Source organism: Monopterus albus, unplaced genomic scaffold (assembly GCF_001952655.1).
Source record: "Monopterus albus unplaced genomic scaffold, M_albus_1.0 scaffold59.1, whole genome shotgun sequence".
In the NCBI taxonomy this organism is placed as follows: domain Eukaryota; kingdom Metazoa; phylum Chordata; class Actinopteri; order Synbranchiformes; family Synbranchidae; genus Monopterus; species Monopterus albus.
In genome coordinates this window covers 349,339-371,393 of record NW_018127939.1, presented here as the reverse complement: position 1 = coordinate 371,393, position 22,055 = coordinate 349,339, and the positions used below count along the sequence as shown (strand labels likewise).

The 22,055-nt window shown below is 42.4% G+C and overlaps 1 protein-coding gene across 2 annotated transcripts in view; it reads right to left on the bottom strand.

Moving 5' to 3' along the window:
- cdh13 (cadherin 13, H-cadherin (heart)) overlaps positions 1 to 21,768 on the bottom strand; it is a 403,886-nt gene extending 382,118 nt beyond the window's left edge. For both annotated transcript variants that reach the window (XM_020603006.1, XM_020603005.1), the window contains exon 1: positions 21,449 to 21,768. In XM_020603006.1, coding sequence (XP_020458662.1) covers positions 21,449 to 21,493 — 45 coding nt within the window. In that variant the 5' untranslated portion in view covers positions 21,494 to 21,768. The remainder of the gene's footprint in view (positions 1 to 21,448) is intronic.
- Positions 21,769 to 22,055: the final 287 nt, after the last annotated feature.

Below are 22,055 nucleotides of genomic sequence, written 5' to 3'. Positions count from 1 at the left end.
TCTCTCGGCTGGCCTGGGAACGCCTCAGCATTCCCCCGGAGGAGCTGGAGGAAGTGTCTGGAGAGAGGGAAGTCTGGGCATTTCTGCTTAGACTGCTGCCCCCGCGACCCGGTCCCGGATAAGCGGAGGAAAATGGATGGATGGATGGAAGCAGTGGTGATGAAATGGAGTGGAGAGAAGTGAAACAGAAGACCAGAGATAAGGAACAAGGACTGGGAGTGAGCGCTTTTTTCATTAGCTAAAACATGAGTATAACTTATTTGTTATCATTTCATCCTCATCTTTCATCATCTCTGATTCAGTATAGTCATTTTGTTTTAATTCTGCTTTAATCTGAACAGCAGCTGTTCTGCTGTTGTTCTTTCTTTACTTCATTATAAGCTTTCCATCATTTCAGTGCTCTCATTATCCTCCCTATATGGGTGTTGATTCTTTTGTTATTGTGATTTCCCAAGTATTTCTGGAAGGTGATATTACATGCCTGATCTAATGATCTACTGTATGTACCTTAAAATAATCTAAAATATTCTCTTTCATATATTTACTATTCCCTTCCCCTGCCTTTCTGCTTTTCATCTCTCCATTCCTCTCTTGTGATTTTCTGAGAGCATCCATCTTGTTTTATTTTTCTTCTCTTCTCTTGCAGTCAGATTCCACAAGTCGAACTCATCTGCCTTAAGTTTCACACATTATTTAACGTCCTATTAGACTGTCTCTTTCTTTTTGTGCCAACCCATTTTATGCAGCTTCTAATCATCTCATCTCCTCACCAGCCATCACTCCCTGCGCCTCCTCTCTCCCATCCATATTAACTTTCTCTCTCTGGCACACACAAAGCAACTTTTCTCATCTCATTTGACCTTTTCAGGGAAAGGGATAAAGACAAAAAAAGAAACTTTAGAGATAGACAAACTGGAAAGCTTTTCTCTACCACCTGTTATCCCTCAGCATTCTGTTCATGTACCTAAAATTGCATAACTCCTCTGGGAGTCCAAGTGTGTGTGTGTTTGTGTAATTTCCATAAGTTGAAAGTCAGTCTCAAGTGGCTGGCCTGGGGGCTGATGATCAGTAGCACTTCCATCTTCCTTCTGTTGCCAGCCTCAAGAGGATCACACAAACATACATGATTCATTCATTCATTCATTTTCTACCGCTTAGTCCCTGAACGGGGTCACGGGGGGGGGGCCGGAGCCAATCCCGGCCAGCAATCGGGCGAAGGCGGGGTACACCCTGGACAGGTCGCCAATCCATCGCAGACATACATGATTATGAGGACATAAAAACTACACACATGTATGCTCACACAGTCATACTCCAACACATGCAGATGCCTGAACAACATTGCTCCTGGAACCTTTTGTGCCTCAGGTTTGTCTCTCCATTCCTGTTAGTCAGTCTGAGTCTTCATAAGCTAGCTGCCAGCATATGCTTCATTCTGACAGTGTGCAGTCTGAGAAAAGCCATGAGACAAAGTAAAGCCGCTCAATGAAATTGGTCAACCAATAAAACCCAAATCAAAACATGTTTTTCTAACAAAAGGATGGCAAAGTGTGGATACTGAAGTAGAACAGTGATTCTTAAGCCAGTTATTGCTCTGCTGCATCACCATCATCATCAACACCTTTATTTATTTAGAGAAAGACTATTCTCACTGGTGCCTTGACATACATATAAAATCAGTATCAAAAAGTCAAAATGACAAAACACAAATTAAAAACAATATACACGAAATCCCTGTCAGTGAAATCATATTAAAACACAGTGTCCAAATCATCTGCTACACTCACATTTAAACTGCAAGATACTATATAAAAGGAGTTTAAATTGAGATAAAGGCATGAGCGTAGCCAGTTTAGTTTTTTCTTTTTTTTCTTTTTTTTGAAAAATATTCCATTTTTTTGCAAGACATAGTAGCATAAAGATAGCTTTCCTACTTCTGTATTACGCAAAAAGAGTTGCCGAACAAGATAATCTTGTGAATGGGTCTGGTATGTTAATGATTTATATCTCAGGAGGCATGTGATACAGTCAGGCAACCTATTAAGTAGGGCTTTATAGATAAATACCATATACAATGATGCTCTCTTCTCAGTGTCAAAGATGGCCATCCTACTTTCTTTCTACTTTCTTCTATCAGCCAGATATGAAGTGGCAAACACAGCTAAACCTAATATCAGAGAGTTGTCGGGATGCAATAGGTCCACAGATAATGCACCGTGTACCAGTATGTAAAAAAAATTGATCCAATAAGGCTGATGAAACCCTCACTGAGTTTCTCAGAATAGTAGTTTATTGTGGGAAGACAGAATAATTCAGCTTTACTTAGTTTAAGATTTCTCACCATCAACAAGCCAAGAACCAGCATTGTAGGAAAAGAAGATGCTGGCCAGGTATTTGACCCATGCCTACAGCGGCAATGGCAATGGCATGGCAAGGGACAGTAACATCCAGACTTCTCCTGTTGGTACTGTAGCTGCTACTGGACCAGATGTCACCAGCAAGTCCATAGACTTTCCTTCTTCTATAAGACAGATAATCTCTCCTCTAACTCAGAGATCTCTTGACTATGCTGTACACAGTCCAAACAATTTGAAGGCAGTGTTAGTGGCAGCCTGCTAGTAGCTGCTCCAAACAGACAACTACTGTATAGCAAACACCGGTCCATATAATCTGCACTTCTGCTACTGACACTTTCAAACTGAGCTGACCCCAGAGGCCAGTAGGACCACCTGGGCTACAGGTGGAGAAAAGGTCAGCAGACGTTTACAGGAGAAGTAGTCAGAAAGAATGAGAAAAAGCACGCCACCAGACCAGCGAACAGGAAACAGGACAGATAGATATACAGTACAAACAATAGAATGAAGACACATGCACAGTAAACCAAAGCTTTGGTGTGTTTTTTCCACCTCATTCTTAACTGCAATCTATTTTCCCCCCACTCTCATATTGCTCCATCAACTTCCCTTCCTCCTGCCTTTTCGTCTTTCTTTCAATATCTGCCTCAGTCTTGTGGATGCTGCTGTAAAACAAGTGTGATGTGTTATTCCCAGTGGCATGGCCTGCTATCAGGCAGCCCTTCTTGTTGTGATAAAACTTAAAGCAGGAAAAGCAGTGTCAAGGGATGGGCTGGGTGGGGGTATCAACAGCCTTCGCAACTTTAATTTCTTGCCTTCTAAGAACACCAACAATAAATAAAAGGACTTGCCCTTCCTCATCTTCCTCCTCCATCTTTTCTCTATCATATTGAAATCCCCTGACTCATTCACAAAAATGAGGATTTCATTGATTTGGGAGGTTATATGTCAGACATCTGTATCACTTCAAGGATTTTGTGGCACTGGAAGCATAAAGTGAGGGTAATCCTTTGCACAACAACAGCTCTGCTTGTCAATGATATGGCTTCTCTTTTCATCTGTAGTGCATTCTTCTATTGCTTCAGGATCATCACCTAGAACCTAGGAACAAGCTCTATGCCTATCATTTATTTTTTAACATTGATTATTCTCTCTCTCTTAATTCTTCAATTCAATACTTGTTTAGTGCATAAAATGTAATATATAAATCTAAATAATAATAATAATACCAGAACCTAAAATCTGTCTGACCAACAGTCCAAAATGAAATTTGATTCACAAAAATATAAAACAGAGAAAGTATTTAATCCTGGCATTGGGGTTGGAAGAACACTGGTGTTTACATGGTTAACCTTTACATGAATTTCCACATGGACTGGATGCTCAATTAGAGCAAAATGAGCTCTCACATTTAGCACTTGTACTTGTTTGTTATGGCAATTCAATCAAATTCATCCATCTGTTAGCTATACCTTTCCATCCTTGAGGCTCATAGGGGGCTGATCCCAGCTGACACAGAGTGAGAGGCACTGCAGACTCCGGACAGATGTCTTTGGAAACCTTAACCCACATGGGCACAGTGAGAATGTACAAACTCCAGACAGAAAGTCTCCAACTGACAGGCAGGTTCAAACCCAGAATTTTGTTGCACTGAGGAGACGACAGCACCACCTCGCCACCTTGACTATGTCCAAGGATGCATTAGGTGTGGACCCCTGGGCACAAACATGTAAATGACCCCCCATCTTTTATGTAGTTGTTTTGAATCTTTGTGGTCATTTTTTGTCTCTTTGCAATCACTCTGCTCAGGGCCAGCCCCTGGCATAGGCATCACAGGCTGTTGGGCACCAAATGCCTGGAGGGGAGCTGCATAAGAGGTTTTTTTTTGGTCTTTTATTGATAGTACTGTCATAGGTGCATCCTGTTGCCCTTCTACTCTGGCAGAGTAGAATAGGCAGAATATTCCACTAACATACATGTTACAAAAAGCTGCCTTTATAATAATAAATATGCTGTGGCCAATATATTAATATACATTTACTATTACTTGATTTATATTTGATATACATTGTTGTATGAATATCTGCTTTGCATTAAACTCCAGTTCAGTTTGAAAAGCAAGTGGTGGCAGGGGTCTAAACTTTGTCTGTGTGTGTGTGTGTGTGTGTGTGTGTGTGTGTGTGTGTGTGTGTGTGTTGGGGAGGGGTGTATACCAGCACAACAACTTCCCTAGGGCACCGACAATTCCAGGGTTGTCTATTTCTTGTTGCTTTTTGTGTCTTTGCAGTAGTTTTTATGTCTCTTTGTGGTTGTTTAATGTCTTTTTCAAGTCATTTGAATGACTTTTCAACAAGCACTATTAACAGTCACTTCCAACAAAGACAAGGGGTTAGGGGCCCCTGGGCCTGTGCTCATTAGGCCCATTCAGTCATCCATCCATGACCATGTTCCACTTCCCTTAATGGGAAAAGAATCTTATAGAGATACATTCATATTTGACACTAACAAGAGATTTTCAGAAGCAGATAAGGAATTTAACAAGGGACCAACATTTTTAAATTGCTAGCAGCAAGCAGACAAATCAAGTAATAGACTAAGTGAAGATGCTGCTAAAAAAGCTGTATAACTAAAGTATTGAGAGGTGACTTCATATTTTCAAGGGCCAAAGGGCAATATGAACAGCAACTGGGTGACAATACAGGCTAAAAATGAGTTATTCTACTATATTATGAGCTAAAATAAAGTTTAGGTCTTTGAACCCACTAAGTGAACTGCAGTAGTGCTTTCAGTAGAGCTAGCTATCAGTGTGCAGGTAGGGCCAAGGTGAAAGGAAAAACGGCAGCCTGGAGAAGCTGCTGAATGATGTGCAATAGTGTGAGTCAATCTCTCTCTTTCTTTCCCTTACTGCCCACATGCACACACACACACCAGTCACAGGCTCAACCAGTTTCCCAGTTGTCTGCTTTGCCAGCTACCAAAGGCAGGCCTTAATTCCCTCCAATCACATCTACAAAGCCCAATCTCTCAACGCAGAGAGAGATCCAGCAGGATAAAAAAGATTGCCTCAAAACATTCTCTTCCCTTGCAAACCACACACCACTCACCACAACAGCCACGTGTAAAGCCAACCCAAAAAAAGAGGAATAGGAAGCCACCCACACTCACAAACACATACAGATGTCTGTTTATTGTTTGTCAGTTTTCATATCCTTCCTTTTTTCTCTCCCTGTAATACAAGAGAGTGAAAATTAAATAATGGAAAGCAAGACTGCACTTTATTTGTTATTTCTCTCCCTTCTGCTTTAAAGTTATTGAAAACTTGTTCTTGTCACCATTGTTTACCACTCAGCTTAAGGGAAAATTGCATCCAAGCATTCTCTTCCAGATCCATTTTCCATTACTGTGGGAGCGATAGAGAAAGGAGTCGGGTAGCTCCCGTGCAGGACATGCAACAGAAGCAAGAAAGCTGCCTAAAAATCATATATCACCTTTTCTTTAAGTGTGCTAATGAAGAACCTTTAGATTTGATAGACATCCTTCAAATGCTTCCTGGGCTAAAATACCATCAGTTCATTCTTTTTAACTTCTTAGCTGCAGGTCACACTAATGACTTTTATTGATCTCCATATACCAAATACACGGCAGTTAAAAAAGAGAAATGGAGATGCACTGTAGGTGCCACAGATGAGTGAGGAAATAACGCTATGAAAATCAGATTCAGATCCAACAAAATAATGAGTGGGATAAATGTTTTTCTCAATTCCTTGCTGGAAGCTCTGCTTTCAACACTTCAGTTCCGGCGCAGTGTTCAGCCAGCACCCTGGCTAACACCTGCACACTGACAGATGATCCAATCCTGAATCCAGACCTCTCTCCAAATCCCTGCAACTGTGGCTGATAAGATGAAAATAAAAGGTGTTTAGAGAACACAGTGGCTTTTCCTACGGTGCAACTCACAGGGTTAATGACAGGGCGAAATATTAGAGCTTCCGGAGCTGAGCTACATTTGTTCACCAAATTCATGTACAAAACAATTTCATTTCAGCATTTAGAGGATTCTGTTTGGCCATAAAGGGAGAAGGGGGATGAGACACATTAGGTAAATAAGGCCATTTCATTTTGATATATGGCATGTCTTCTGTATTGGGTAATGGAGAGTTGGAAGTGCAGGACATCATACAGCTGGTTATCAATGTGAGTAGATATGATGAGAGGAACATTTCTGAATAACATTTATGTGAAGTCATTAATCTACCAGTGCACGTCTGGAGAAGTGTAAATCACACAGGCCATTAAACGTTGCCTGTGACCTGTACATAAACTGTTTTTCAGTGTGGTGTAAAGCTGTACTCATAATACTTTTATTTGCACAATGGGTCAAATGACTCCATGTGAAAGGTGTTGCCCACAGAGAATTATTACCTGACCTGTCCCCTCAGGTCTACTGGGTGTTTAGCATTTGGTTTTACTTTTTGATTCAGTCTCACTTGTCTCATCAGCTTCATTTAAAACTGCAACTGATAGATTTTTTAGAGGCAAATTGCTCATAAATCCTATAGCAACTTGACAAGCACCAAATGGCAGGCAGACAAATTTAGCAACTACTAGGTGGTGAACAGAATGGACAATTCAGCTGCTAAAGAGCCAGATATTTCCCTCGGGAGTTGGTGGAGATTAAAGGAGAGCAATCAACAGACAAAACATCACCAAACAAACAAAAGCAATCAAGAGATATGATATCAAATTTATGTTGTTGCTTTCAGAATTCTGCAGTGTTGTCTCTCCACTGCTGCAGGTACTGTCAATAGTTATCCAGCTGAATGAAAACGTCTTGCAACCAGCAAGGTAAATGTCATGTAATTGCTACAGTGATGAAATGGCAGGAGAGTAGAACTGGATGACAGAGTTACATTTATTACACCTCCTGTGTGACTGCTCGGCTTTGAACAGACTTAATTGGCACTGTCGGCCAGAAAGTAGCAAGCCACAACACAGAGACCCACTTAATCCAGCAAAGAGGACGCATGCCAATGACCTCTCAAAGCACTGTGGGATAGCAAGTGATACAGGATTCACCAGGGACACACAAAAAAGGAGAGGTTGAACACTGAAAAATCTTAGCTTTAGGCAAATAGGAACATAATTTGCAGCAGAAAGACAAGCAAAGAAAAAGTGATGCTGTGTTGAGCGAGGTTGCTTTTTGTTCAACAGATACATGTCTGCATTACTGTAGTTTTTAGGATCCCTCTTTTGAATGCCCCTTGCCTTAATCATTACTGATACAAAGCACAGCAGTGTGCTTGGCACAAGGTCACATAAATGCTAGCTTGTGAGGGCTTGACATGCCCACGGCATGATCACAGAAGCAATGGAGAGATGATGTTCAGTTTTTTGCTCGTATGTCTTTGCATGTAAAAATACCACAAACCCAATGTTAAGTAAACTTAAATGCATTTACACATTTTTTGAATGCTACAAACACAGCAAAGTGAAAACAGGACCATAGGTTAGGTGAGAGACAGCTGCAGGCGGAAACGGAAGTAGATAGAGAAGGGAGGATAATATACTGTATGTAGTTACTTTAGAGACTGCAATTTGTCATTCTATGCCGCTGCCTGTGAATACTCTCACCAAATAAATATTCATGAATAGGGGAAAAGGTTGTTCACTATCACCCTCCTACGACTGGAAAAAGCCTGGGTAAATCTCCACGTGAGAAATGGTTCTGTCAGGACCCATTTCAGAGCCACAACTCACTGACCATGTCGCGCACCGTCCACACATCAACGCTGCCATAGTCTCCAGTTTCCATAATTCATCACTTTCAATTCTCCCAACTTTCACTTTCTCTCTCTGTTCTCTACCTGCTTCTCTTTTTCTACCATTCTGCCACCATTACCTCTGCTCTCCATTTTCTGTTGGTCTCTTTCTCTTTTGTTTCACTCTTAATCTGTCTTTACCACTCTGCATCTTTAAGCACACCAAGGCTGAAGTAGAGGCACTGGACAGTCTGGTAATTTTGTTGGGTGAATGCACAACATGTTATGCAATATTATTTCTTAATAGCCTTTGATGCTTTTGCAGAGCAAAGTTAGAAAAAGACATTTCAGTTTTTGTAGTGAGATGGAAGAATGTACAAAAAACATGAATCTCATACAACAAGAAAAGATTTATTGTACCAGATTTAGAAAGTAGCTAATTTCCATCTGCATCTGACACAAGCCTTAATATACAGTATCTAGCAGAACAAGAGAAGAATCACCTGTGAAAACACCCCATTAAATGGCCATTAGCAGTTGTCATTTGAGGTTAGTGGGGTAGTAGGACACTACTCCACTTCTTAGTTGGCTAAATAGATTGTTATCATGTGACAAACCTTGACTGTCACTTAACAAAAGTAGGAACATGGAACAGGTAACAAACAGCTGTCCCCCTTTTTGAAAGTCCTGTGTTTTGTTGTTCTGCCCATTCACTTTGGCATCACCAGTGTCACCTGACCTTCACCTTTCAGGGGAGGATACTGTTTATCATATGCGCCTTCTTCTCTACGGGTAGGCGCAGCTTTCCCCATCTGAAGCATAATTATAGGACTGAGTACAAAAGATAACAGGCATTTAATGGGTTGATAACATTCAAAACACATGGGAAAACAACAACACAGATTGACAGAGACAGAAAAAAATGCCACAGCATAATAAATAGATAAATGAGATATAACAACAGAGACTGAAATGTATCGAGGAGGTCTGACCTTTCCTAGAGAGATTTGGGACATCAAGGATTAGGTCCAACCTGCAATAATCTGAGCTGACCTGAATGAGGAATTAGCTTTCATACCAGGTTGAAAAAGTCGATCTCTGTATTGTTAAATATGGGACCGAAATATTTAGACAATATAAGTACCGCACACATGGGCAAACCAGTGAAAATGAATGGAACAAAACAGTGTAACAGGTTAATCTACATGGAATGGAATGAAAAATCATTATTTGGTTAGTACAATAAAAACTAAATCCTTTTAGTAAATTGTGGATATGGCATTCTTTACTGCCTCAAAAACAAGTCTTCAAAGTAACATGGTACTATGATTTTGTCAAATTCTTCCTTTTCATATTGCAAGAGCTGCAGCTCTTCGAATCTGTCAAACCTTTCTGACAGCATTAAGGATTTAAAACATGTAATAAATACAGTAAATGATATGTATATCAAGTGTACAGACCGAGAGCATTGTTGGGCGAGTGTGTGAAAAGGTGTGTACAGTATCTGTCTCCTGAACCTGTGCAGCTGAACCATTGTTCATTCCAGATTTCAGTTCCCTGAGTGGACCTGAAGAACATTAGGGGCACCCAGCTCTTGTTCAAAGATTCTCATTAGCAATTCATATAGAAGTGAACATGTGTATATGAATTTAAGAAAGCCTGGATATGTGAATTTCATGTGTGAAAATGTATAGGTTGGCCCAGGGTAATTTTTGACCGTTAAGACAACACAGTGTCTGCTCTCCCACACAGTCATTATCACTTTCGGCTAACTTTTTACTTTCCAATTTTAGCACAGAGCAGCAGAAGCAGCTCCCACCCACCCACTACAGAAACAAAGTTAAGTGCTGGAGCCTCTAAGTAAGACAGAAAATAAATTGTCTGTGCTTTTGATGTTGAGAGTTGTCAAGAAGCACCTGTGGTGAAGTCAGATACTTGACATATGCGTTAGCTTTCTCAAGTGTTCTGATTTGGGAACGTGTAGAATAAAAGACAGTACTAGAGGTGAATGCTGTACTCCTATAGTATTTTTAACAATACATTCTTTAAGGATTTGTGTGGCTGACTCCTCTGTCTCAGAGAGCTAAGTTAGTGAAGTTCAAGAGGTACACAGTATTCTCAGGTTCATTGTATTGTAGCTTCTGCTAAGCAACATGCTCAGGTAAGAACGGAGGTTAAAAGGCATCAGAAGAGTTTGAGCAGATGAACCAGATGCACCCACACCCTAAACGATTACTTCTATCCCTCCTCTGACTTTGTGCTCTTGGAGCTGCTAAATTCTATTGCTTTGTTGCTTTACACTGTCCAGTTCCAGCACAGCTGCCTCACAAGAGAAAAACATTCTTGATTTAAGATACGGTGCTTGTCACTGGTGTCGATGCTGCTGTTAAGAATGGCCAGTGGCCACTGCTGCATTACAGGCCCTGATACTCCTGCTCTTGTCTTTGTGATATTCTACTTCATTACCAGTTGAAAACACTGTAATCTATTCATTTGAGCTGAGGAGACTATAGCACTTCCCTCATCATTCTTCCCCACATGCTTTGAGAAATGTTTCTGTCCTGACATAGCTTTACCACAGTTTTTAGTTTGAAGATGACAGAGATCATTAAGTAAGTAGTTTGACACTTTAAAAAGTCTGCTTTGTTTCCTTGCTGAGGGTTATAAGATTCAGAAAACTGATAGCGCTCTCATGATTGGAGATATTCAGTTCGAGCCAGGAGACAGTTAGCCTGGTTTAACAAAAAGACTAGCATTTGGGTTAAAGGTTTGCCTGGCTTTGTCCAACAAAATCCACTTTCTAGCACCTTTAAAACTCACGTATTAACCAGTTATATTTAGTTAGTTCAATGAGAAAAACCCAGCTGTAAAAACAACACTATGCGGTGTTATGTGGTTATGCACTGAAATACTTTTTGGCTGTGACCAGTGACTTTTGTCACTGATATGGTTTTTGCATGTACTAAACAAACAAGACATTTCTTGTTAATTAAGCCATCTGTTTCCCCCTGCTTCCAGTCTTGCTCAGCTAAATGACCATCTCTTGGTTATAGTTTTATATTTAACACACAAACATGAGGGTGATAGTGTGAATATTATGTGGTGACTGTTTGGTTGCAGCAGGAAAGTTGCTTTAAGTGGCACCTAAAACAAACTCTGCAAAAATTTACACTATAAATTAATGAATCATCATGAGAATGTTGTGGACTTTTTGTCTATGTGTTGTTTACCAAAATGTATAGGCTATGTGAGCAAGGTGTCTGCACCAGACACTGAGAGAGACTTTGCTGTAAGTGAGCCAGACTAGGCCATGACAGACCATCATAAATCACAGGATAGAGCCATGTTAATTTAAGCCCATGTCCTCTGTCGGTAGGAACACACTGTACTGAGAATGAATGAGCATGTTCTTGTCCTGAATACCCAAACACCAAATGGGGGAATGCTGTGGGCAAATCTCAGTCAAAGAGGAAATCTGGGACTTACAGTTTACTGGCACATAATGTAACATGTTTGCAGGATTTGAAAGTTGTGATTTAACAGTTGACAGTTTGAATAAAACAGCTTTAACAACAGAAGCAACCACTCCACTCATTTGTGGTTAATTAACAAAAGAAGAAAAATCTTTTCAAATACACCAGCTGCCATGTATACACACACACACACACACACACACACACACACACACTAGCTATGACTGAAAAGGACACTCTCCTTTCTCCTCTGGCTCCATTAGAAATAATTATCTCCCATCGATCTTCCAAACCCTCTCTGGAACAGTAACATGAGCTTGTACTGTCTCAGCCGTCAACTGTCTGTCAACAGTGTGTGTGTGTGTCTGTGTGTGTGTGTGTGTGTGTGTGTGTGTATGTGTGGGTGGATGTGTGTAACCTGCACATCTCAGGTGCTGTGGAGTACAATCTTTGACTTGTGACAGCCTGCTAGAGTTCCTGTAATTCTGTAGGTGGCTTGTCCCAGCACAGCAGCAGAGCATGTCTCCTAGTGGGAAAAGGGAGAAAAGTCCTCTTTGAGCAGGTCAACCACAGGGGGCCCTGTAATGGTGAATGCACTGATAACCAGCCACCCGGTGTGACTCTACTGCGGTGTGAAAAACCAAGCCGTCAGTATGGGTGCCACCACAGCGGAAAATTGTGTCCAGCAAAGCGTGCAAGGTAGGGAGAGGATGTGACAGTAAAGACATGCAATCCTAATGAAAATCAAATCCAGTCAGCTCGCTCCTCAGAGGATCTCTGCAGCAGGAAGCCTATAGCACAGCTGCAGCTCCCCTATAGCTGATAAGAGAGGTGCAGCTCAGATAATGAGAGGGGCAGAGGCCAGCTCTACAATATGGTGCATATCACTGTTGTCAGGTGAAAACTTTGTATCACAAATCCTCTCATGGGGTGAAGAACGGCCCTGCTTTTATTGACGACAATGCAACTTATGCGCACGGGGGTGGATGGAGCATCTCTATGGAAATCACTGCGCTCACCTTGCCAGGCCTCAGCCAAAGCCACAGTCATCTTTACCTTCATTACTGCTGCCTCAGCATTCCCATGAGCTTCACAGCACAACCAACTTCACCAAAAGCCCTTAAGTGTACTTGCAAATAGCTATCCAAGCACTTATCCAAATGGATTGTAAGCCCTGTGTATAAACTGTATGTTATAATTACTTCAGTTCTGCAGGACAAATGCCTGTATGGATCACCAGGAACTCACTGAGGTGGTGTTAGTCCTTTTCAAAGTGTCTCTTTACATCAAAGTGTTAAGCGAATAGGAGAGGCATGGATGACAGTGAATGCTAATAAACAGTATATGCAGTCGGGAACCGATGGGCAGCTTGGACACCACATGGGAATTATAATGATAACCCGAGCACTCGTGAGCACAGCGCTGTCATTCGGATTATTGAAAAAAAAAAAACAAGACAAGGTGATTAAAGAGATTCCTGTCTTATCTCAAAAACTGTCACATCTGTCTTTCAAGCATGACTATTTTTCATGTCCCCCAGAAATAGCCTACAGCCTCTTAATGACTAACACTGTGCTCAAGCAGGCCTTTTGTCTACAGCATCTGAGCAGTGGGAAGAAGCAGCTTTGTAGATGAGAATTCTCTTATTTTGAATGAAGAAAGCTCTTCACTGCATGTACATATGAAACTGGAATGCAGTGAAAGTGTCAAATATAGCAGCTCCACGACACTGTCTGACATAAATATTGCACAGAAGTAACATCAAAGTTTGGATTTGAAATATATTAAAAACCAGCACATAAAACTGTCATGGACGAGGTCATTAATAATCCAGTGGGATCCTACTTGTCTCTTTTCCCACTTAATTCTTTTTGCCCCATCATTTAATTCATTTGTAAGCGCAAAGCCTTAGACCTGCCTGTATTAATAAAAGATAAATCTCTGAATTGAGGATGGCATTAATTGTGTCTAAAGGAATTCAGCTGAAGTGTTCTCTGACAGTAGCAGGCAAAACTTCTCCCTCTCATTCCCCCACACACTGACATCAAAAGCAATATGTGGGAAGAGCTATTCTAATTGCCTTGAAGCGACCTGCCTGCATAGGCGCCAATAGAGTGCTTTGTGTGCTTGCTTTGAATGAGCCCTACAGTTTCTGACTGTTTCTTGACAGTTCAGTTCAGGGGGTTGTAAATGGCCACTCTACCTCTGCAAAGCACCTTTGCAAAACCACTCTTACCAAGAGCTGTGCTGGCATAAATGTACAGGCAAACATACTCACACTAACGCAGTGACGCACCTGAAAATGCACGCACACAAAGTTAAAACACTAAGTGGATCTGACTGACAATTGTCCTTGACAACCCTTCAAAAAATGTCTGGCACTTTGTCGCCATCTAGGCATGAGGGGTGGTAGTGCGTGCATCAAGGCAGACAATTATTCTCACCGGCGAGATGTTTTTCCCACCTAATATCTCCTGCAACAGTGAAGCTGTGATAAAATGGGATGGAAGCAAACAGACAGTGAGAGAAAGGGTAAATATGTGATCTAAAAATTCATCCTGTTTATTCTGTGAATTACCTACCAATTGAAAAGAAGAAAGAATAACTAGAGGCACATTCAGGAGAAGAACAGGAGACCTGAAGACAGCAAAGTGAGCTGGTGAGAAGAAAAATGCTGTGAGAACTGCAAAGACAAAAAAAGATAAACTGAGTAAGCTGGAAGTCAGGAAGACCTTCTCAGCTCTCACTTCTGTTTAAAAGCAGAGAGGGATTCTTCAAAGACACTTGAGCACGGTGTGATGTGAAAAAATACCAGAATCATGTTGGGACAGAATGAAAAAGTAGGGCTTATGCCTTCAAACATCACATGCTCCAGGAAGTAAAGTGGCACATCAGAAAATACTTTTCCATTGGAGCTTTACAAATAATATTAAAGTCAGGGTGATGAGACATCTTAAATGATTATTCAGCTCTAAGGCTGCTCATAGGCGACAGTGGTGTGGTGGGTAGAGCAGTCGTTTCCCAACCAGAAGGTTAAAGGTTCGAATCTCAGTGCTGGTAGTCTACATGTCAAAGTGTCCTTGGGCAAGACACTGAACCCCCACCCCCATTGCCCCCAATGGTTAGGGCCATCGGTGTGAGTTGGTGCCACAGATGACTGCCTCGGTTCTGTACCGGAAACAAATTCCTTGTGTGTAACATACTTGGCCAATAAAGGTGATTATCATTATCCATTTTTTTAACGCTGACTTTGAGATCAGTTTCAACTCAACTGGAAAATGGCACATTCAAAACAAGTGTCAACATAGAATTATAATGTGGCACAATGAAACAATCACAGTGGAACTGAAAGTGAGAAATTAGAAGCTTTATTACAGTGCACTGGTCAGCAGAAGCACTTAATACTGTGTGTGGTTTGGTATTGCTATACCATATAATAAAATGCTTTCAAACACTCTGATTATATGCTCTGCCTTGCCATAATCTGGATAATGTATAAAATGTAGTTCTGTAACGTGTTTAGGCTCGCAGATTAACCATAAAACCCAGTAAAAAAGTTACTCGGTGAGGCAAACAGTACGCCTGCCTCAAGGCAGAGGGCGCTAGTGAGCCCACAGATTCTTGCGCTACCTACAATCTTCTTCGTGCTTGTTTATTTCCAAAACAATCCCCCACAAATGTTAATCTAAATTTGTGTGCAAAGCCTAACTGGGGCTAGGTCATGCTGTTCCCACCCTGAGGTACTTACTGCAGCACAGTGGATAACTGTTTTGAATTTTCCTCCCCAGTGCTCCATTTAATTTGATAAGTCCAAGTAAATATTAGGGCAGGGGAAACCTGCATATGGAGACATGAACACTAAGTCAGTGTTTCTTTCTTTTTTACAGTATCTGGCTCTGTATAACTTCTCACTTACCTGTTTACTGTAGCTACCTAGCCATGAATGCAACTGCTTAGGCAGGACCCATCTATCTGCAAAATGTCACTAAGGATCAACACGTCTGCTGACACACTACTGATAAATACATCTAGTAGCTGGCAGAAATCCCTATCACCAACTTTTGACCCTTTGACCACAATTAACGCTGTAGTCAGTGATGACAATTCTTTTCAGTGGCATATGCTGAGTGGCTCTTATTCATCACTCCACAATGGCCTGTATCGCATCTCATACCTTAAGTAAATAAAACTGAATCACATCAGCTACTCACTGAAAGGCTAATGCAACATCTCCTGCTACTATCATCAGCCAAACTACTCTTGTGGATGAAATTGGACCCTGCAGTACCAGTCCTTCTACATGAATACTCCCACTGTGCTGCTGGTGGCTTCACACACTTTGTGGCAATAGAGTGGTGTCATCGCTATGGCGCTGAAAAAAGAAGCTTGTACCTGCTGCCAAACACTGATTTGAGCTTGTGTGTGTGTGTGTGTGTGTGTGTGTGTGTGAAAGAGAGAGAGAGGAGAGAACGGAGGACATATCTAGATGTTTGTGAGTGTGGAAAAGAGACAGACAAACAGTGTGGGTGAACAGCTCATGAATATCTGTAATGTGTGACAGAGAGTGTTTGTCAGAGCGGATGGTGGAGAAGGAGGAGGAGGCACGTGTAGAGAGAAATGGAGAAAGTGAGAGACAGAAAGAAGGGGTGTGAACCATGTCTCTCTCTTACACACACACTTAACATATTGTTTGTAAAGTGTATGCGGTCATGGGGGGGTGGGGGGGCGCATTATTGAGAGGAGGGATACACAGCTGCCTTTTTTTCTGTCATCTTTACCCAGGTATCTTTATAAATCTGTTTGTCTGTCACCCATTTTATCTGTGCACTTGTTCATCTGCTGGTCTGACCACAAAACTGACAAGAGGAGAACAAACTGAAAGGAAAGTGTGATCATCTAGAGGAACAGCGTGGCACTGCTGTGTCCTTCACATACTGTTACTGAGGCCTTCCGTGCAAGTGTGTGTGTGTCTGTCTGTCTCTGTGTGCGTTCTCAACCCACTAAAACTCATCACTACTTACAAATAAACCATTAGTCCACTCTCCTAGGACACAGGGTTTTCTCTCTCTCTCTCTCTCTCTTTTGCACTTGGCACGTTTCACGATTACACCACACAATGTCCACTGGCGTTCTGCATAATCAGACCACTTATATCAAATTCAGACAGATTCTAATGGACTGCTAAAAGGACATATTTACTTTAATTACTACTCTCACTACTGTATCTCCAGCCCTCATTCTCCCTCACTCCATCTCTTTTTCATCCACTCCCCTTCCTCAGGAGACAGCAGTGGCAGCATCATGAGAAAGAAGATTGAAGAAGACTGTGTTTCCCTCAAAGGTCATGCCCTCCTACAACAGAGTTCAGATAGTATTTGACTTTATAGTCCATCTCAGTGCTGCTCAGCCACAGTCACAGGGGAGCACAAGGATAAACACACACACACACACAAAAAAAAAAACATGGTGTCATTGTTTCACGCCGTCCCATTAAAAGACAAGAATAAGTAGACACAGGTGTAAATGTGTGTGTGTGTGTGTGTGTGTGTGTGTGTGTGTGTGTGTGTGTGTGTGTGTGTGTGTGTCCATCTGGGTTATTTTCAGGTCAGGTGTGAATGCATGCATATGCCTGTTTCATTTCCAGGAAGCTTTTAGAGCTGTAGTGATGGCTTCTGGCAATAACAGCTGACCAAAAAAAAAAAACCTCCAAAGAGTATTTTAACACCGAATACTGTGGTTGGCCATGTGCTTTTCACATAGGAAACAGTACAGATAAGTAGAATGTGATGGAGACTGAACTCAGAGCCTGTATACTAGAAAGCCTATTTGTCAGCTGATTGTTAGAAACACAGTAACACCAGGGTACATTTAGACAGCAAAGTAGATTGGTATTGGATTGCTTTTACTTGAGCCATTTCATGCTCTTTTTATTTTAAGTGTTTGTGTGTCTCTGTAGGCTGTTAAAACTGCAAACTTCTCTGCAATTTTTCTAAACTCTAACCCTTTACCCTGCCAGCTTGGCTGTGGGAGCTCAAACACCAGACAGCACTGTGAGGGGAGATGAGGGCAGAATGAGAAAGAGAGCAAAGAATTGTGAGGCAGAGAGATGTGCAGAGGAATGGAAGAAAGACCAAAATCATCCTGCCTTAATGACTGGCATTCCACATTAGTGTCATCATTAGACTTTGTAACCTGTCATACTGTTACTCCTTAACCAGACCTCATTGTATATTTAAAAAATTGTCAAAACAGCACTCAGTATCAGAAGGATGGCAAGTCTGAAAGGGCACTTCACACACACTTCTCCCTAGGAGAAACAAGCGATTAACTGGGGGTCTGCTTGAAAAGGATGATTCATGTGCCCAGTGATGGACATGACATGGCTCCATCTGTGTGGTTCATAAAGAGGGCACCACATGGTGCATTTACCATGTGGTGCAATCGGCCTGCAGTATATCACTGAACAGTGAGCCTGTTGGTCAATATAAAAAGAAATGACTCAAACTAGAAATGGAAAATGGCAGCGATTACAGTATAAGAGTATGGTGTTGTCACACTTGCTGATACACTTCTGTATAATAAATGGTGCTGACATACCAAGAACTGACTGTCCACTCTTCTTTTTTTTTGATAATGCTAGATTAATGAACTGTGTCCAGGACCAATAGGGTAAGAGAAAGGATGGGGGAGTCAGAATGAAGGATAAAAGTATAAAGTGTGTCTGTCAGGGTCAGGCATCTCTGGGTGTGGATGTGTATGTCACTGCGAAGGTCAGCCTTGCCTATGTTTAACAGGACACCGCGGCGTCTCTCGGTTTTCGATGGCACACTTTAAACCATGAACTCCCTGTACTCTCTATCTATCTCTGTGCCCGCAGTAGTTTAAACAGGAACTTTAACAGTCTGTTGGTCACTGCGCCCATAAACCTCCATGACAGCAAATCTTCCCGCAGACACGCCCAGGTGCCAGCCCAGAATTTAAACTGTGAGGTATAACTCTCAACCTGCGCTGGCAAAAGAGAGAGAAAGTGCAGTGAAAACAGTGCTGACAATTTAGAAATAAATGGGGGATTAGGATTGGTAATTAAGGTAAAAAAAAAAAAGAGGACGTGAAACAGAATGAAATCTGAGGAAGGAGAAAAAACAAGTATAAGGGAAAGACAAAGTGGGAAGACAGAGAAGAGGAATTAATGAAGGAAATGGAGTAAAAAAGAAGGAGAGAAAAATCCTTGCACCTGCAGCTCCCAGCTGTGCCGAGCTTATTCTGAATCATTGCTCCACCCGGAGAGACTGCTTAGCGTTTCATTTGGGAAACAGGGATTTATTGCCAAGGAGGTGGCTGCTATTGGTGTGTGCACCCATATGTGGGTCTGTGAGGGGGTTGACAGGTGGCAGGAGGAAGGTATGGCAGCTCTCTGTGGAGAGGACCTTGGCTCCCTACTTGACCCTCTATTAATAAGAGTACCCTGTTCGATCTCACATCCAACACCCCAGAATGGTGTGATCCTGAGAGGGGAAAAGGCAGATTTATAGTTTTTGTGTGGACAATGATTCAGGTGGAATAACCTTTTGTGTGTTCACATGCATAAAAATGTGCATACAAACACACATGCACTGTGTGCATTGGATAGCTGCTCACTGGAGGGGACAGCATTGACATATGATATATATTTTCAGTGGTTTGCATTAATGAGTCCATGAAATGGACTCATTTACATCAAAATATTTACAGCTACTGCTTCTGGTGGGATAGCCAGAGGATTGCGATTCCCCTGGAGGAGGTAGGTCAGCCTGTAAATCAAAATGTAGCAGAGATTTCTGGCACAATTTCACCCACTGTCGAGGTGCACGGAGAAGGGAAATCAATCTTGAGGGGTAAAAACTTCAGCAGCACTTGCTGTGTAAAGAACAACTTTATTGTCGAACCAACAGATTTCAGAATTTCAGCCTGTGGCCTTAATCAGGGTCAGATGACGGCCACAGGCTGAAACATGCTGGTTCAACAGTAAAGTTATGCTTTACACAGCAGGCGATGTTGGAGTTTTTATCCCTCAGACTCTAAATCAACAAGCTAAAGTGCTGGGCCAAATGACAGCCAGTGTCATCTACTAGATGTAACCTGCTAGAGATCGAGCTATGTGTGTGTGTTGAACTTCCACAGCAGGAAATGTGTGGGTGTGGAAACAGAGATTACAAAACATCTCTTAGTTTTGAAGACATTTGACCAGTTCCTAGGGTAAGTCAATGGAAAGCCTACTCACAAATGTAGTAACACAAATCTGTGTGTGTAAGGTCTGCAGGGTGTGTGTGTGTGCATGTGTTGAGGGCAGCAGAGGGCAGGTCCTAATCAATAAAATAGGCTAAATAATTTCATGATGCCTTCAGATCAGAAGATCAAAGTGCAATGTGGAAATAAACCAATGACTTATCCAATTAAAAATGAATAACACACAACAAAAAGCGGGCCCTAAGTCTACACAGGTCAAACAAGAAATACCATTTGAGCTGTGCCATCTGCTGCTTCTTGATACATCTGTAGGAGAGGGAGGATGAGAGGAGAGAGAGACGCAGCAGAACAACAGAGTTTCCCAAATGAGCTGTTTGCCTGCCACGCTCCAGGGCTCTCCCATTGTTGCTGTGTTTAGAAATAGTCTCAGCTTGGTTATTTTAAAATTAGCCGCAGCTTAAACTTTTGCAGTGTGCCACCAGAAGAGCCACTGTCATTAGAGAAACTACAATGTGCATGCTTTAATAATCATTTCTATTGATGTTCATCTAGAGACTATGTGTATGTTTTTCTGTCTGAATGAAGAGGTCAGAGGTCAAGGCTGCTGGAGTAGCCATGCAGGGGCAGTAGCGATGCAGGGGCAGTAGCCATGCGCTCTCAAGGGAAACTCAGTTGGGCATAGTAACTTGATAAATGCAGTGAGGTTGTTCAAGCCAAAAAGTGGACAAAGGTGTTAAAAAGTAGCAGCCTTGCCCTGTTCAATAGTCTTCTAAGGACTCAGGTTGGCAGAAACCGTTGTTCAGAGCTACCTCTCTCTCTTTCCTCATATTAATAAAGTCAGATCAAACGGGCGAGTGGCTCTATCACAGAGGGAATTAAGGCTTTATTAAATATCCCTGGAGTCCACGTCTACGGAGAGCAATAGACTGAGTGAAATACCCAGAGAGACGACACAGAAAAGGCAGAAGAGCGGCCAAGTTAGGCTGTGTCTCTCTTTCTGTCTCTCTGACACCCCCACCGCCTCTCTCTTTCCTTCTCTCCTCTCCTCTCCTCCATCCGCCTGTTTCCCACACGCGCGCACACACACGCACACGCTCACACGCCCAAAGAAACGCTCAAGTTGGTGGCTGAGCGGAATATAGATGCGACTGGAGACAAGAGCCGGAGCCGTGATTTGCACATAGACATAATATACACCCTGCGCTCTCTTTCTCCCCCAGCCCCCTCGTCTCCGTCCTCTGTTTCTCTCTCCTCTTCTCTCTTGTCGACAGGATGTGAAACGCATTCCTAAAGTGAGCGAGCACTGCAGATTGCCAGACCCGACACCCTGTGCCCAAACTCGGTGCCATAAATGACAGCCATGCGCGCAAAGGGGACTAAACGGGGACAAACTTGCTCTAGCAAGGCACGGGCACATCAGGCGGTAAAGGTGAACGCACTGTGCGTTATGCGCTGACTCGGGACAAACTTGACAAGCCATCTATTTGCGCCACAAACACAAGAGAATGCCCAAAGAAAGTCGGCTCTCTCTCCTTCTCAGTGTCCTCAGATTTGTCTCTCTCTCACACACACACACACACACACACACAGACACACACACACACACACACACACACACACACCTCTCTCGTCTTACCTGGTGGACGAGGAAAGCCAAGAGGATGCGGACTCCAATCTCCATGGTCGGTTCAATTTCTCTCGGTGTGAAACAGACAGATTCAAGACAGGCTGATAGAGGCTGGATCAGCTCTGTTCATAATTCCACTGTCCAAGCGGCGGAGTGACAGGAAAGCCTTTTGCTGTGAGCCGTCAGCTGCCAACTTCCAGAAAATACAACTGCAGTCTGATCAGCAAAGCATTGGATAGTGGAGCCGAGACCACGACCAATAGATTTATGAGGAGGACGGGGGGGAGGGGGCGGAGGAGGTGAGGTGAGAGGGAGAAGGGAATGGTTGTGGTGGTGGGATGAGGACGGGGATCATCTCCAAGTAGAGGGTCAGCATCCCTAATTTTGTTGTGGCCACACTTAGACACCCGCTTACTTAATTTCTGGAGTTTTGAATGATCGCCAGGTGCAGCGGCAGGTTTCGACGTTTCATGAACATCACACGTATCATGACGGCTTTTCTTCTCACCACACAGCTTTATAGCCCTTGTACCAGTATGTATAATCCTTCCCCTTTTAAAGGTGATTGATGGTTTCTATCATCCTTCGGTATATCCAGTGGAAGCGTGAAGGTGCA